The following is an 18,018-nucleotide window of genomic DNA, read 5'->3' on the forward strand; positions in this document are numbered from 1 at the left end:
GCCGGCCGTGCTGCAGCGGGGGGGCGGGGCCCACCGTGACGGGCGCGGCGAGTGTCCAATCAGAGCGGCGCTGCGGGGTGACGAGAGCCAATGGGCGCCGAGGGGGCGCGGCGCGGCGCGGGGGCGGGCCGGCCCACGGCGTGCGGAGGTTGCTATGGCTGTGGCCGGAGAGCGGCCGCGGCGCGGGCCAATGGGAGCGGGCGGAGCCACTGACGGACGCGGGCGCGGGCCAATGGGCGCGCGGCGCGCAGCGCCGGGGGCGGGCGGTGCGGCGGGGGGCGGCGGGGCCGGCGCGGCGCTAAAGGAGCGCGGCGGGCGCGGGGCGGAGCGGGCGCGGCGGAGCCGGCGGGCGGCGGGCGGGCGGCGGCCGGCGCTGCACAGGTGAGACCGCGGGGCCGGCGGCGGGCCCGGGGCACCGGCGGAGGGCGGCTCGGCGGGGCCCGTCCGCGGCGGGGGTGTGGCGGGGGCGGCGGGCCCGGCACACAAAGACCCCCTTGTTGGGCCGGCCGCCCGCGCCGCCTCCCCCGCCCCCCCGCTGCCGGTCCCGGCCCCGGGAGGAGGGGGCCGTTTTCGGCCATTTTCTGCCTTCCCCGCGGGCTCCGGGCGGGGGGCGCGGGGCTGCGGCCGCTCCGGGCGCCGCCGGGCCGAGCCCGCGGCCGCCTCTTTGTCCTTCGGGCCCGGCGAGGGGCAGCGCGGCGGCGGCCCCGGGGCGCTGCTCGGGCCGCCCTGCCCCGGGGGATGCCCCGGCCCCGCCGCGCCCCCCGTCCCCCTTTTGTTCAGAACGTGTGTGGGGGATTTTTGGGATTTTTTTTGCCTTTATTCGCACGTCGTCTGTTGGGAGTGCTGGATTCCTGCATGATAAATGTGCTCATTTGTGTGTTTCATTTGAATGCCATTGTTAGCGGAGGAGCCCTGGGTAGGGTGAGCTGCAGCTTGCTTTGCTTCTGCAGAGGGTCTTTTGTGATGGGCTTTGTGGGATTGAAAGCCCGAGTGGAAGAATGACCCTGAAACTGCCTGTGGTCCCCTGATGTTTAGGTTTATCCTCAGGAACTGCTGTAAACTCAGTTATACCATTCGTATATGACTTGTGTGTGCAGTCATATAGGAATGCATTCATTTCAGTCTTCACCCTTTAATTCCGCTGGGGAACAATAATGGTTAATTTTGTCGTATGAGCTTTATTTGACCTTCAGGTTTCTCTGCCTCTTGGTGTGTAAAAACGGAGTCCTGGCTGCCTTGGGCTGTGTCACACCTGCCCGGGGAGCGCTCAGGACCCGACACCGAGGGGCATTGGCATGTGAGGGTGGCACTGGCGTTCCAGGGCTTTGTTGGAACTTGGACTGGAGTCTGGCTCAGTGGGGTCAGTCACCTTTCTCACTTGGGGTTCAAAGCTCGGTTATTTAATCTGTGGGCTTCTCGAGCCAAATGTGGCGTTCATTGACTAAACCTTCGTTTTCCTGGCGGCGGAGTCCAGCTATCACTTAAGGTGTCCCCTGAACGATTCCATCTTTGTTCATGGAAATTTTCTGTCAGAGGCTCTTCTAAAATACTTTAAATGTTGAGTCATCATATCTTGATTTGAATTAAGCCATCTGTGCTAAGGGATCTGCTCCTCGCACCTCTGAAGAGTTCAGGGACTTCACGCTTGCTTCACGCTAAAGTTGGACAACGTAACAAATCTCTCTGCCTTAGATGGAGACACAATTATCCTATTTAATTATATGCCCTTCTCGGGAGGGTTGGGTTGCAGAACTTCCATCAGGGCACGCGCCAGAGTAGAAAAGGTGACAAATGCAATTTGGGAACCTGCCTGGCTTTGTTCCCAAGCTGCCCTTTGGGTTACCTACTGGAAAAGGCTCCCATAGCCAGTGTGACGTTCTTCAGCAGAAAGATGATGTGTGTTACAAACCAAGACGTTTAAAGTCCTGAGTATGAGGGGTCAGGCTTTACCTCGGTGCTCCCAGATGGATCTGCCAGCCCCAGGAATCCTGGCTGTGATGGCAGTGCCTATGGAAGGGGCAGGAGCCTCTCTTGGCTAGAGCCAGACAGGTGAAATGAATGTGCAGGGGCTCTTGTCAGTCAGTGGTTTTTCTTTCTGCTTCAAATTACCCATGGAGCTGTTGGAAAATCCAGCATCATTCTTTGCAGTGTTTTGAGCCTTGAGGTAAACTTGAGATCTGGAGACATTTTCTGGAATCTGGTGATGTCAGCAGTCAGGACCGAGAACAGGAACAGGCTGTAGAAATGCAAAGTTTTTCAGGAAGAATATGAGCAATGTTTAGCTGCCTTGATGGCTTGCAGAAGCCCCAAGCGTCCCAAGTTCTTGTCTGTAGTTGAAAAATCCATGTTTTTAAAACACATCCTTTCCGCCTTCTGGTTTCTGCAGCAGAATCCACTGAGCAGATTTATGGGTTTGTATCTCTCTCTGTATTTTTGTTTTTCACTGTTCCATCGCAGCTGAGTTTACTGCCAAGCTCCTGCTCCGTTTGCTCTTGTTCCATATCTAAGCCCAGCACACAGGTGTGTGTTTTCCTGCTTGCAGCTCTTGCTGGGATGTCTCTCCCTTGCTGCTTCACAGTTGGAGCCAGTCCCTGCTGGCTGTGCTGTGCTGGGTTTGGGTGACACTTGACAGGTCACCGACCTTGTGTGTGAGCAGGGGCTCGGTTGTGCAGCAGCTTCTCCATGCTGGGAGAAATGCCTGATGCTGCTTCTCCCAGAGACGATGTTGCTGGTGGATCGTGTAATTGCTGTGCCACAGCTGCACGGATCAGAGCGTGGTTGGTGTGTAACGTGCTCCTTGTTTTTCCCTCTCCTGACAGGGTGACTGGGAGTGGACACCTTCTCTTGCCAGGATGGCACAGCGGTCGGGGCAGGAGGATCCGGAGCGGTACCTCTTCGTGGACAGGGCTGTCATCTACAACCCTGCCACCCAGGCTGACTGGACTGCTAAAAAGTTGGTGTGGATCCCTTCGGAGCGCCATGGCTTCGAGGCAGCCAGCATCAAGGAGGAGAAAGGGGATGAGGTGTTGGTTGAACTGGCAGAGAATGGGAAGAAAGCGCTCGTCAATAAAGATGATGTTCAGAAGATGAATCCTCCCAAGTTCTCTAAAGTGGAAGACATGGCAGAATTAACCTGTTTAAATGAAGCCTCTGTATTGCATAATTTAAAGGATCGCTATTACTCTGGGCTCATCTATGTAAGTACTAATTTTGGGATCCATTCTGGGTGCTAATTCAGCTGACCTTACCTGATTCCCAACCCTACTGTTTGGGTAGGTCTTGTCTTTGATTTTGGCAGCCTAAATGCTTTATATCCTCAGCATTTTCATTAGTCCAAAGTCTTTTTCTGTGCTGTGTACCGGTCAAGAACTCTGTCATGAAACAAATAATACAATTCTGTGAGCATCTTTTAGCCGCAGAATGTGAAACGACAGCTTGGGGGGCTCTGCTCGTGCTGCTCCTTGGAGCACTTGCCTCCTGCTGAACCAATCCAGGGAGCAGTGGCAAGTGGCTTCCTTGAGCTGAGGGAGGTGACAAACCCTCACTTTGCTGAATTGCTGTGTTTAATTGCTCATGGGAATGAGCACATCTCTTGTTTTAACTTGCTGCATGTTAAAAATGGCAATAAGAGGCTCTGCTGGTATTTAAAAGATGAAGTTTGAGAGTACTGGGAGTGCAAAATGTCTTTTTGGAACTGAGTATCAGCCTAGTGGCCAGGAAGGGATGTGTTCAAGCGCTTAAAATAAACCAAGAAGATAAAGCTTTTTTTTCCCAGTGGTTTTGAAGAACTAATTGAACATCTGGCTTATCACCATCTTGCTCTGGAGCTGGGAATCACAGCACCCTTGGTGCTGTGTCTGACCCTGCTCCTCCCTTGGGCTCTGCCCTAGGTCTGTGCCTTCAGCTGGGAGCAGCTCCTGCTCTCTTGGCAGGCTGATTGCACAGTGACTTGTAGGGTCAGGGAGTCAGGAACAGCTACAAGGAGACTTTCTGTCTCAAAAGACACTGGAACATCTGCTTAAATGTGTGGTTCACTTTATAAACACTTAAAGCTTAGTCCATTTTATTTAGGCCTGGTAGTTGGCTCGTTTTCCCCTCATTTTCTGGGGATTAGGGGTTACATTTTTAGCTTGACCCTTGGTAATATTTGGACTTATTAAAAATTGTATACAACTACAAAGTGGTTTTTTATATTTGTGTGTCCTTGTCCGTTTCCTCTTCCAAGGCCTTGCACCAAGGTGCTCACAGCAGAGCTGGGTGAAAAATACTTCTGGAATGATTCCTGCATAAGGAAGCTAATTTGGTAATTAATACGGACTGGATTGAAAACTAAAACACGTTGATAGGTCAAAAGTTTTCAGGCTGTGTATCAATCCTGATGATGGCTGTTATGAAATTCGTTACAGCTATCATAGCCCTATTTCATTATGAAGGTTAAAAACCTGCAGGCCTCAAATGTCACAGCAAGCTCTAGTGCAAGGACTGCAGCCAGCACACACAGCCCCGGATGCTTCTGGGGGATGGTGTCAGAACCTGTCCCTCGTGTACACACAGAGGCTACAGGGCTGTGTCCTGCGTGGCTGACAAACCCTCCCTCTGTGAGAGACTGGCTGCTCGTGTGTGTGCAGTTTGTGAGATCCTACAGGTGCCTTAGCTCTGTTCCCTTCCCTGAAGGATTCGTTCTTTCTCTGTTCCTTGGCTGTGTGACGCTGCTGCCGCGCAGGGCGATCGGTGCATGTGGATATTGTGACAGACCTCCCTGCCCCCAGCTGGGAGAAGTTGGTTGGGGTTAAGAAGCTCCTGGATTTGTCTTTACTGGAGGCCTGAGTTACAGGGACATTGCTGGAGGATGCTGCTTTTGCCAAGAACAGTGGTTCAGAGCAGCTGTAATAATTGGCTTCTCGGCTGAAATTAAAACCTGGCTTACTTTGTGAAGGTTTGGAGAAGAGCAGTGGTGAGAAGTGTCAAGGACTGAATGCTGCAAAGATTCACAGGCCAGAGAGGAACTGCAAGAACTCGAGCTGGTGGGGGTTTTAGGGTTGGGGTCTCTCCTGGGGATCCCCACACTTTCATGAATGTTGCTGCTGCTGGCACAGCCCAGAACCACTGCCCCCAATTCCTGGGTAAGGGAATTCTCCTGGTGGAAGGAAAAGAGCCAAAGTTACCTGAGCTGAAGGGAGTTCTGGTGGTTTGGCCATAATGACAGGAGCTGGTAAAATGCTTGATTTCCAGGTTATTTCCCCATTATAACCAAACAAATCTTCAGTGTTGGTGTTGGTCTCAAGCAGTTGAGGTGCAGGTGTGAATCCGATTTGGTGTCTTGGCATTTCCCAACAGGCAGCATGCAGTGTTGCCTTTCTAGGACGTGGAAGATGCAAGAATGTCAACTGAAGCAGACACATGTTTCCTTTCAATCCCTAGAAAGGAAACAAATGAGTTGAGGGATTTGGCCAGTGGGTCCAGTCATCTGCCTGTAATCTCCATGTCCAGATGACGCTGCTGCAGGAACTGGGAGGCTGACTAAAGCCCAAAGTGACCTGGGCACTGATGCTCACTTCCAAGAGTTTCATTTAACATCCAAGTAGGGATGGCCAGGAGTTTCTGGAACTTGCAGCATCTCTAATGCCTGCCAAGTGACATGATCTCAGGCTCTGAGCATCACTGCTGAGCTGTGGGAGATGAACACAGGTGGAGAGTATGGAAGATCAGTGGCTTGTAAAGGCATGATGTCAGTGCTTGGTCTGTCTTTTGGGGGTCTGTTCATGGCAGCACAGAACCCAAAAGGGATCCGGAATTGTACAAGAACTGCTGGGGAGGGTGGTTGGAGTGTAAATTATGGTGATCCCAGTTTTGCTTTGGAGATGAAATAACGTTAATTTCTTGTTCCACTTTTGACATCACCTATTCCATTTCTGGCCACAAGGTTTATTTGGAGTGTAAGTGCTGGTTCTGTGAAGGTGCAGCCACCACAGCAGGTGGTTTATTTATTGTTTTCTCATTACTTCTGCCTTTGCTTGGAGTTTTTACTCTCCCCTGTGTTTCACAGCTAAACTTCCCTAAATCCTGTGCTTTTCTAGGGATATCAGTGTTTTTTATGTATCATTTGAGCCATCTAAATTGATCCTTCATATCCTGCTGGAGTGGGTTTTGGTTCCTGTAAATGCTTATGAATGTTGATTCTTCAGCTTCAAAATGGAACTATTCTGCCTGCCCTGCTTTGGAGTGGCCAGCTTTAATCCTGGCTTCAGCCTGCATTAGTGACATCCTTCAGCTGCAGATCAGGAACTGGAGGTGGTTCACTGGGAGGGCACCCAGGAGGAATACCCACAGGCTTAGGAGGTCCTTTGAAGATTTGGAATAAACATGATTTTGCTCAGGCGGGTTTTGTGGTGGTTCTTGAATATCCTTATCCCATGAACTGAGTTCCAGGTGACTTTCTGGGGGTGTTGATTTAAGAAAGGAGTAGTTCTAGTCAAAGGTTTGGGTCACTGAGGTCTGTACCCTGAGTGAGGAAACATCTTTATTCGTATAAAACCTGCATGTAAAATGCCACTGTGGAGGCTTCTAGATATCAGCCCTAGAGTTTGGTTTGTGCCTGCAAAATATGATTTCATAGGGGGAAGAAGTCTTTAAATCAGATAATGAGATGGAGAAATGAAATCCACTGGTAAGAGTCCCTCAGCCCTGGATGCTGCTTTTTCAAGACCACACTTAATTCTTAGTCACAAGCTGTTACAGACAAGATTACTGCTCTGGTAATTTTCCCTTCACGAGGTTTGGGGTTTTTCAGGAGCCACCTTCCAAACTTGTCATGTTAGTCCTTCTTTTCACTTTAAGGGCAAGATGATCTTTTTTTCTTTTTGAGCTCAATACTAATTTTAACACTAACTATGCCACTTCTAGAGCTGCAAAAAGCAAAGTGGTTCCTAATCACTCCAAATAATGTTTTAGTGCTTTGTTAAGCAGCATTCTGGATGTAAGTTTTGTAGTATTGGGAATTTTGAAGTCATAAAACATCAGAGTGGATTGGGTTGGAAGGGACCTTAAAGCACATCTTGTTCCTGCCTCTGCCATGGAAGGGACATCTTCTACCACCCCAGGTGGCTCAGAGGCCTCATCCAGCCAGACTGCTCAAAAAAGTATGAAAGGCACTTCTGTTGATGAAAATGCAGGTAATTGCATGGATCAGGAATGTAAATACCTCATTCGTACTTCCATGGAAAGCAGCTTGTTCTTGATATTGCAAACCCTGGCATTGGAATGAATAAGCTACTAACTGTTAATACTTCTAAGTCAGGGCTAGGTGACACTTTCCCCAGCAATATAAAGCTCTTTTGATGGCAAGCAAGACTCTTCAATCCCACTTTTAAAGCGTATTTTAAATTTACAAACATCACCTTATGCATCTCTTGTGAACAGGAATTGTTTTGTCAGACCCAGCGGGTCTCTCATGGTTGTACAGGTTGGACACAAGGTACTGATTTTCCAGGGAAGCCCAACTTCGGAGCAGCACATGGCTGTGTTTTAATGGTCTGACTGGTGAGTGCAGGTGAACACCTGAGGAGTTCTGGGATAAATGGCACGTTTCCCACTCAGTGGGTCTAGAAACATTCGAGTCTGAGTAGCTGTTCTAAGATGGGCTGGCAGGACCAGAAGTGTGTGTGGTGCAGTCAGGAGTTCCCACTCCTGTACCCACTGCAGTAGGATGGGATGAAGGAATTGCTCGCTCAAACATAGGGTGTAATTCAGCTGCAGTAAAAACCAAGGTATTCCAAATTCAATGGGCTTTATAGTCATTTATTTTAAAAAATGTTGCTGTTGCCACATCTGCTGTAGGCCCAGCTTTCCTGGAGGAAGGCCTTTGCCCACAGCTGGCTGTGTGGCTTTCTGATACCCCCATAAATCATTGCAGCTTCTCCTTAACTGCTTCCTGACCTCATTCAGTCAGAAGGATTAAAATGAACAGAATTTCTCAAATGCTTGACTTCGATTAACACGTGCCAGTATCCAGATGGCCTCTTGTGGCTGGTGGGGGATGTGGAGGAGCCCCTGGGCTACATTTGGGGGCTCAGGTACCCAGGATGTGTGTGCTGTGGGGAAAGTCAGGTTAGAGCTCACTGGTTTTGCTGTTCCTTGAGGAAGGACAAAAAGCTGGTGAAGCTTGAGGAAAGGTTTAGATTCAGCTTCAGAGTCCCCCAAACTCCAGTGAGCTGTGCATTATCTTCCTCGCCCACTCCCCCGTGTTTTTTTAAGCCAAGACTTCTGAGAAAGCATTGGAAGCTGTTTGTGTGAGGCTGAGAGTTCCTGGAAGCCTCCTGCTGGTTCTGCTCTCCTGGCACAGGGCTGCTGGGTTTTCTTTCCACCAGTGAAGTAGAAAACGTGCTCACTATTGTGCAAGTAAAACACTGCAGCAGGTATTTGTTGCTAATTGCAAGTGTTACCTCTCTAATGGGTCTGTAGCCCTGTTATTTCATTTTTAAATGTGCTTTCCACTGTATTGGAACAGAAGAGGGAAAGAATGTGAGCTATGCCATAGTTCCCAGTTCCAGAGCCTGCTGTGGGTGGCAGCTCTTAGAGCACTGCACTGGAGGAGCCGTCTTTAAGCTGTTCCTTCTGTTAAGCTGCTGCCTCCTGTGAGGCCTGAGTGTAACCTAGAACAATCTGTGGTATTATATAAGCATCTGTGTTCTAATTGCTTTAATTTTCCTGCTGGTCCAGTTGGGAATGTTTTGCGTTACTGAGTGTCAAAGATTGGTGTTAAAAGAAACCGGCAAGAAATGGAGTTTGTTACTTAATTCCATCTTTTTTCCTAACACAAACCAGTCACTGGATCTAATACTCAGTGTGTGGCAGAAGAAACTCTGGGGTTCACGTTGGTGGAACTGCTTTGGCACAAGAACTTTTTTTTGTATTAACTCTGATTTTTGGAAGACTCCTAAATGTGATCAAGTTGAGGGAACTCAGTGCAGGACTTAAGAGAAGTGAATCAATGCCAATCAGGCAAACAGAGGTACGCAAAAGTGCTTGTTCTTGTCAAACTCAGTGCTTCTATAAAAAAGGGTGGATTAAAAGTGTAAAAAGGAGCAGCTTTGTGTTGTGGACTCCTGTCCAAGCGCTCAGGTCAGTGCACTGTGCTGCAGGACAGCCCTCCAGCCCCGTGCCTGTGGCAGAACTGTTGTAAAGCTGTCTGTGGAGCAGTGGGGCTCTGACATGCAGCTCTCCAGGAGCCTTGGGAAAGGATATTAATACTCCTCTGGCCCTGGTGCAAGCTCAGCTCATGTTTTAGCTGTGAGCAGTTGCTGCAGCTGAGGCAGTTCTGAGCCCAGGCTGTGACCCTGAGTGTGTCTGTGTGAGAGGAGGAGCTGGCAGAGCAGGGCATGGCCTGCACTGCTGGGCTAAGGGGGGTTTTTCTCTCTAAACACATCACCTGAAGGCTGTGAATGTGAAAATTCGGCACTGCTGAGCCTCTGCTCAGCTCCTGCTGTAGAGAACATTCACAGACAGGTCATCTACAGTGTGGGCTGAGCTTTTTCTTTAATAGCTGATGTATGTGTTGTGCTGCTTCCCTTTCTCATTCTCCTCCTCAGCTGCCCTGAGTAAATCCATGGCTCTCATCCCCCAGCCTCTCTGACCTGAGCTGCCCAGGCTGTTCCTTACCCATGTTGGACACTCTTTGATTCCAATGTTGTGCCCACCCCAGGGCACAGCCTCACCTTCATCCCCTCTGAGGCTGAAAGGCTGCCTGCCCTTCTTTAAAGCTTGAATTGGATAACTTCAGGGAGAAAAGGTGCTCTGTGAGAAAAACCATGTCTAGTTCAGGGAACTCAGTAGGGCTTGGAGTGTGAAAGGTGGGTCTGTAACCTCAGGAAGTGAAACCAAGCAAGAAAATGCTCTGTTGAGGCAATTTATCAACCTGGAGAGTGTGCTCCACTCAGTTAGTTGTAGGATACTGCTTAAAATGTGTGTTGCTTGCTGGGCTGGGAATGGCTGGTTTCTGTTTCAGGTAATAATGAGAGCTGTCTAGATGCTTACTTCAGCTTAATTATTTATACAGTAATAGAGTGAATCCGTCACTTTTTGTATTTGAAGACTTGGAGAGAAGTGTTGAGCCTGTGTACTTGAGTGATGCAAGCTGATTGTAACAAATGCCCAAACTGTACCTGCATCTTGCTACTGTGCTCTCAAGTGGTGCTTTAAAGAGGCCTTTGGATGTCATGGCAGAAGAGACCAACCTAAGAGCCATAACAGCTTGTTCCTGGCTACAGGAACTGGTGGTCCAAGGGATAGCACCAGGCTTTTTGCCCTTCACTCCTCCTTTTTTTTGCCCTTAACTTCCCTGTGTATGCACAGGGAAGGGGTGATGTGGTTTTAAGGGAAGACAGGCCACGAAAGCCCCCACTGCAGGTTAGGAGCCTGAACTCCCATGTGTTTTCACCTGGGAATAACACCCTCTGTTTCCCAGTTGTTCCCTTCCACCCACCTCCCTCCCAGGATGTGGGGATGGAACAGAGTTTGAAACAGGCCAGTTCCAGGATCCTGAACTCTGCAGGCTGGGACAACTTAGCAGAACCCAGATTACCACATGATAAACTACTGGATACAGGCTGTAAGCATCTGGAAACCTTCAAACTGCACATTTAGTGTCCTGGAGGGGAGCTTGTATAACAAACCTCTGTCAGAGCTCTCCTTTACTTGTCTGGAGCCCTGCCTGGAGAGTGCATTCCAGGGTGTCCTATGGCTGTGGGTTGATCCTGTCTGTTCCTGGGTAAAGCAGGAGTGTGTTCAAACAACCAGCAGCAAACAGCTGATCCATGAGCTCAAGGTGAATCAGCATCTTTGCTTGCCTTTCAATTCTTAATGTACACATCCACCTCTGTCAGCTGAAAAATGAACCAAGGCTGGTTCTCCATCCAGACTGGGCTGTTACTGGAGCTCACCAGTGCTGATCCCAGCCTTTATTCCCATCTGACAATTCCATCAGTCCACATGCTGCAGGATTGTATTCTTTAAATGGGGTGTCCATTTGTTAAGCAGATGTGTGTTCCTGATAATTCCTCCTGTGGCTGCTCACCAAGAAGCTTTTTGAGGGGTTTTAAGCAATCTCTACTTCTCGTGTGTTTGGTTTCCGTGCAAAAAGCCCTTTCCTGCTTTTTTAGGCACAGTGATGTACTGTGAGACTTGCAGTTATAAAACAGCTCTGAAAGATTTTGGTACCATTTGCCTCCCTCCCAGTTACATTTGGCTCATTAAAAGCATCCTTTCTGTGTTTCTCTGCCTACCAAGCCACAAAGACAGCCCACCAATATGTTCATATGTTGCTTCCTGCAATAGATGACAGTCAGGAAATTGGGAAAATTCAGTTCCATCTTCCTATGAATAAATTAAGGCTGTGCAGGGTGGTGCTGGTTTGAAAATGGTCTCATTTTGAAATTCTACAGGGAAACAGCAGGAGAGTGAGCTGGGTAACAAACATGCAGGAAATCAAGGTGTTGGAGTTCAAGGTGCTGCATGCAAAGAGCTGTCATGGCACAGAGGGAATGGTCTGTAATAAAAGCCTATCCTCTATATTTTGTTTCAAATAAATGAATGCCAGCACTGGCAAAATGGAGAATTTTGTGCTTCTTAACTTCTAATTTGGCCCTGTTCAATACAGAACTTCTTCAGTTGACCCTGTGCAGTTGTCCAGGACATTTGTTGGCTTTTCCTGGATTGGCCAAGTTTTGTTGGCATCATTGGGCTTTGCTTATTCTTCCTTCCAGGTTCACAGGTTCATCCAATTACTGCTTCAGGAGATAGCCAGGAAAGGCTTCCAGGTTAGGTGTTATCAACAGAGGTCTGAAGGATTGTTAAGTTTGTTTTTCTAGGTTATTAATTCTTTATGTAGCTAAATAGTAACGTTTACTCCATATCTGTGCTGGGGAAATAAACTAAAGATGCCAAAGCAACTGAGGGGAGGAGAGAAGGATAATCTTCAAAGAGCTGTTCTACCCCAGCACTTACGATTTCTTTTTTTTTTTTAATTATTTAGCAGATCGATTTATTCATGTCTAGGGAATGGCAGTGATTCTGGAGAAAAAACAACACCTTTCCTTTGGGAACATAAAATGCCAAAACAACTGGTCAAAGTTTTGGATGAACTTGCAGAGAAATTGAGGTGTTGCTGTTGAAAGAAGGTCACCAGTGTGGCTGGGTTTTGCAGTAGTTCCCTTACAGCTTAACCAGTCTCTGGTTTGGGAGTTCTGTCCTTGCTCAGGTGAACAACAGCAGCCCAGGGAGGTAAATTGCAAATCTCTGAGGCTGAGTGGGTGAAAAGCAGAGCAGGGCTCAGAGTGCTGCTGGGTGAGAGTCCAGAGCCCTCCCGGAGGGCAGAGCTCTGCTGGCCTCAGCACGTTTTGGTGCCAGGGCACTGGTCAGAGCTGTGCTGGGACAGGTCTGGAGTGGACTCTGGCTCTGGGAATTCCTTTCCCAGGCCCAGCTCTCCCCTGCAGTCAGCAAAAACCAGCTGGCTCTCCTGAGCTGTGGCTGCACTGGAGGAGCACAGGGGAAGCGCTGCTCCGTGGTTCTGAGCTGTGATTCTGTGGTGGGCTTAGTAAACATGTTCTTTCTTCTGGTTACCCTCATTTGAAGCCTAGACCAGAAACCAGGCTTGTGGCAGTTCTCAGAGCCTCCTGTCACTGGTGGTGGTGACAGATGGATGTGGGTGACCTCAGCTGAGCACAGGGAAGGTGGCTGGGAATGGGTGTCCATTGTTCAGCAGTTAATTGGCTCCTTGGATGGTTGTACCAAGCTGTTGAAATAACTGTCCTGCCTTCCCTCCCTTCCAGTATCACCAGTGACCATGAATGAGTTTGGGCAGGGAACTGCTTCTATTTCCAACCAATTCTGTTTGACATTTGTCTGCAGGAGTATCCGGGTCAGTAAGTGAGGGCAAGAGCACTGATCCTGGCAAGAGGGACAGTGGTAGAAAAGGAGGCTGGGGAGGGACTGCCCACTTGCCAACAGACCCATGTTATATTGAGTTAATGACTGATAAGTTGTTCTTTGCCCTTGGGTCAGTTGCCCTGATAAGATCTGTTTCCTTTCTCTTGAGAAAGAAATACCTTGTTTAGGTGGTAAGGCCCTGCAGTTATCATCCAGCAGATCTGACCAAAGCAGAGGGAGTATTTTCCTACAAGGACATAAGATGTCCCTATGTCAGGATATCTGGCTTGAAACCAAGTTCTTTTGCTTTGCTGATGGTGCTTCTGGACTCAGTTCAGAGAACACCTTCTGCCTGTCTTTCCAGAAGCTGGTGGAGGTGTAGAAAGGACAGGGGGCACCTTTTCCTCCAGATAAAATCTTTTATACTTAGAAAAGAAAAAAAAGGCAGATTGGGACTTTCAGCTACTGTGTTCATACCAGTGTAGCAGAAATACTTTTTAAAATGGACAAATATTTTAAGGATGCTGAGTGACCTGGTCGGTACTCTGGGCTCTCAATAGCTGTCAATGCTGTCTGCTTATTCTCCCCATTCTTTTACTCCTCTCAACCTGAAAGGTAAGAAATGTGGTTTTCCTGACCTTCAGAAAGATACCTCCCATTTCTACCAAACCTGGTCTTTATTGCTCACATTCCTGAGCTGGTAAACTGGGAATTTCAGTAATGACCAAAAAGAACACACTGTCCAAGCATGTGAGGAGATAACAGTGAATGGAGAGATTCTGCTTTCTTAGAAGCAGTCGGTTCTGGTTGCTGCTGAAAGGGCCAGAGCCAACCAGATTCCTTGGATCAGGGAACACCCCGGGAGAGCTCTGGTGTGTGCAGGGAGCAGTGTCTGTCTGAGCTCAGCCTCTTATCCCGAGCCAGACCAGGCTCGTCTGTGCCTCCCACGCAGCCGAGTGTCCGTGGCTGCCTGTGCTCCTTCCTCTGCCAGGGATGGATGTTCCTGTGCTAACTTCCTTAGGAATAGCTGCTGTGGAGCAGAGGTGGAGCTGACTGGAGGAGTCTGTGGTGCTTGGATCACAGGGAAATGCAGCCCTGTGGGCATTGCTTCAGTGTGGGCTCAATTCTGTGACACTTGAGGCATTTTGGCTGTGCAGAAATGTCTCAGTAAGAGTCAGTGAAATCAGCAATGTACAATTTGTGCTGGTTCCTTGATATTCTTGGTGTCACTTCTGTGATGGGTCAGTTCTGAAAGCAGAGTGTGAAACACCTGCAGGGCCAGGTGCCAGGGAGGGAATGACCCCTCTCTGGGATTGAGAAGGGCTGATGAGCAGGAAAGATGGACAGATATGAGAAAATAACAGGATAGCAGAAATAATGGGGGTTTGAAATAGGCGTTTCCCTCACCCAGATTATTTACTTGAGCAATGGATATTATCAGTTCCTTTAAAATGAAAATATCTTGGAATGCACATTTTACTGAAGGAGTTGAACATCAAAAGGTGTCCATAAAGCTGGAACTTGGCAAACGGAAGAGAGATTTAAATGTCTGTGGGAAAGAGATCAGATACTCCTCTTCAAATTTACCTACGCTTATTATCTTTAAATTACTTTTTATGCAGGTAATTAAAGAGCCTTTTAAGAGAACTAGAAACCAATAATTTGAATATAGCATGTACTTTGAGTCGGTCTACAAAAAGCACCTCAATTTTGTTTTAAGATAAATATTACAGAACCTGTGAAAAGGCTTTCTGTTCTTTACGACTCTATTTCAATACTGTTTACTAACAGAAATGTTTGTTATTTTTTCTTTTTCCAGACCTATTCAGGGCTGTTCTGTGTAGTCATAAATCCTTACAAGAACCTCCCAATTTATTCAGAGAACATCATTGAGATGTACAGAGGGAAGAAGCGCCACGAGATGCCACCGCACATCTACGCGATATCCGAGTCTGCCTACAGGTGCATGCTGCAAGGTAAGGACCAGTCCCTGGGGATTTAACTGGCCACTCCTTAATGTGCCTGCAGCTTGGAGTTTCCCTATTCAGCTGCATGGAATCAGAATTTTAAAGAGGGGGGGAGAGAACAGTGTTTGTGACTCGCTGAGGCGCAGCAGCAAAGTGACACCGGTGCAGCTGTGCTGGGCCTTTGGTGCGCTGAAGTTGTGACAGAAATACTTCGTTCCTAAAGAAAGAAGAGCTAAGTTTCATGTCAAAAGATGTTGTGCACTGGCTCTGGACGAAGGCAGTGAAAAAGAGTGTGATTGAAAAGGCAGTGCTATAAAAATGGTGTTTTGGCAGCTGACAAATAATCCGAGGTGACAATGGAACAATGGTGTGTTTCAGTTCAAAAAGAGGTCAGGGAAATACTTAACCTGGAGGAATTTCTTTTTTTTTTCTCCTAGCTGATGTATGTGTGTAGTAGAATAGAGTGAGTTTATGGAGGGCTCATGGTTTGAATTTTGGCTTTAAGGCTGTGCTGGACCAACACGAAAACTGAATCTGATGTGATCTGACTTGGTTGAAATGAGCGCATGCTGTTGAACTTGCACAGCTGCATTTCTGACACAGTAGTCTGGAAACGCAGCTCATTCTATCTGATACTGATTGGTATTTAGGGGGCTGTTAAAGATGTGGGGACACCAGCATGTTGCATCCAGACAAGTGGTGTGCACACCTTGGTGTGTGTTGTGCTGTAGCTGTGCATGGACTGGAAGGAGGGGAAAAGCTGTTTGACCTAATTCACACGAACTGAGGAAAAGCTGTTCCTGCTACCAGGTTAACCAACCCTTTAAATGTTAACTTTGTTTTAGACATTTGATATCTTTAAATACATCACACAAGTCTTTGTTTCTACAGTTGTGACTTTGTCTTTAGGGCTGCTTAATAATCAACTGCAGGTTGCTGAGTGTCCTTTCACCTCAGGAGAACTGTGCCAGCAGAGTGGGGTGATGCAGGGACAGGTGGGGGAAGAGCAGCAAATTGGGGCCACCAAGAGTTGTTCTGCTTCCCAATGGATATTTGGGGCTCTGTTTTCATGTGTATTTGTGAAAGAAACTCTGACTGCTTGACCAGAACAGCAGCCTCTAACAGTTCAGATCAGAGGACCCCTAATAAATCCATGTGGAGTAATAGCAGAGCAAACCTTAAGATTTATTTTAAGGAGTTTATTGTAGCAGTCTCAAGTGGTTTGTGATTAAGGGCTTCCCAATCTGAAAGCACCTCTTGAAATGGTCTCAAGAATACATTGAAAAGTTCTTGAGACAAATGTCCTCTAATAAAGTAAGTCAATGTCAGTAGTTGCCACACTCCGGGTGCTCCATATATTTGCTCACATACCCTGCTGGTACTGATTTGTATCTCTGGAGATCTTGCTACATGGACAAATGTTACTGGTTTTGGAAGGTGGAATAAAAAAAAAATGCACGTGGTGGTGTGTGTTTGGTTACAGTCCTCTTTTCTTTCCTTCTGATGCATGGGGGTTTATATTTTGTATCAGATCTCTCTGTGCTTGCTTTCTTTTTGATTTTGATCGTCTGAGTTCTCATTTGAACAAACGAAGGCATAGCTTGGAATAAGAAAAATTAAACCCATGCAGTGGGATCCATTATTTAGGGAATAACTTGTGTAAAGTTAACTAAATCTGTGTTTCTAGTGCCCTTCACCTGTATGGGAGTTGTTTATTTTAGGAAGCATTTGCAGGAGTTAATGAATTTCCCATTGATGGTTTGTCTGCACAACTGCATTGCAGGGATAAATGAAAACTCCAGGATGGGCATTAGTGCTGGTCAGGGTGAGGGTGAGCAGTGAGTGTTTGTGCCAGGTGGAGCGGGGAGCTCTGGCACTGACCCTGCTCCTTCTGTGCTTCCAGGGCCTCAGGGTGGGCCCTGATGCAGAGAGACCCTGCAGGGAACTGAGTTTGTCTCCCTGAAAATAAAACTTGCAATTACAGCAACCAAGGTTTTGTAGTCCTTAGAGCACCAAATGCTATTTGTCTTAACAGTAGCAGATTATTACATTATTCCATTTGTTTTCTGGTTATCAGTGGTGACACAAGGTCAGCTACTGAGTGTGCCCAGGATTTGGTGAGGATGAGTTTTCCCTATCAAGTATTTAACACATTGTGCAAAATGTCTTTAATCTTCTACCTCTGCCTTGTGTTTTAGCAGGCACTCAGCTTTTAACGAAACAGAAAATATGTGTCAGAAAGTTTTGGCTGGTAGAAATACGTCTCTAACCAAGAACTAGCTGGGTTAATCAAAATGCTTCAGATTAATCATCAGAGGTCTCTGCAAGCACTTATTTGCAGCAGAATCCTTGGCCAGGATGCTTTTGCTGATAAGTTACTGACACATACTTATAAAAGTGTTGTTCTGCAGTTCCTGTCTGTGTCTGTGCACGTAGCTGCTCTGAGATAGAGCTGGGATGGCAAAGAGAGGGCTGGGGAGAGGAGTTTTTCCAGTATTATTGCAAGTCATGCTACTGCTGTTACAGCATATCCATAGGTTTCTTTTGATATGAATGACTGCTGTGTGTCCAGTATTTGACGTCTGAAGTTTAATTATTAGGATTCAAACCTGAAACTGAAACCATAGGAATGCAATTCCTTTGGAGAATATGACCTTACCCTAATAGAAATATCCTGGCCACTAATTTAGATTAATGAAAGTGGTTGGCTGGATTTTCCTGGCCTGTTCAGTGGTATTTTGTGCAGTATAATCATGTTTATTTTCCTTGCAGCTAATCACAAACTACTCATTTCCAGGTGTTTGTGAGCTGTGTTTACAGTGATTAACAGGATACCTGGACCTGAGCTGGGACTCTGAGCAACCTGATTCCTTAAACCACAATTTTTCTGTGCTGAGAATTGGGCACAGTGAGTAAAGTGTTACTCACTCTCTTAATGCTTTCATGCCTCTAATTCAGAGCATGGACAGTCACAGCTCAGCTTCCAGTTTCTGCTGTTCTGAGGTTTTGTATGTTTAAATTAATATTTGTGCTTAAATAAGAAAATGGAGATTTCTATTTAGATTATGAAAGCAGAAGATTTTCTGGTCAGCAGAACTGGTGCATGTGCATCTCCGTAGTTATTCCTTGT

At 47.4% G+C, this 18,018-nt stretch overlaps 1 protein-coding gene across 4 annotated transcripts in view; it reads left to right on the forward strand.

The window, feature by feature from the left end:
- The first annotated feature begins 340 nt into the window (after positions 1-340).
- Positions 341-18,018, forward strand: part of MYH10 (myosin heavy chain 10) — a 91,608-nt gene continuing 73,930 nt past the window's right edge. For all 4 annotated transcript variants that reach the window (XM_039562338.1, XM_039562339.1, XM_039562340.1 and 1 more), the window contains exons 1-3: positions 341-381; positions 2,820-3,197; positions 14,741-14,897. In XM_039562338.1, the coding sequence (XP_039418272.1) occupies positions 2,853-3,197; positions 14,741-14,897 (502 nt within the window). In that variant the 5' untranslated portion in view covers positions 341-381; positions 2,820-2,852. The remainder of the gene's footprint in view (positions 382-2,819; positions 3,198-14,740; positions 14,898-18,018) is intronic.

This window comes from Corvus cornix, chromosome 18, assembly GCF_000738735.6.
Source record: "Corvus cornix cornix isolate S_Up_H32 chromosome 18, ASM73873v5, whole genome shotgun sequence".
Taxonomy (NCBI): Eukaryota; Metazoa; Chordata; class Aves; order Passeriformes; family Corvidae; genus Corvus; species Corvus cornix.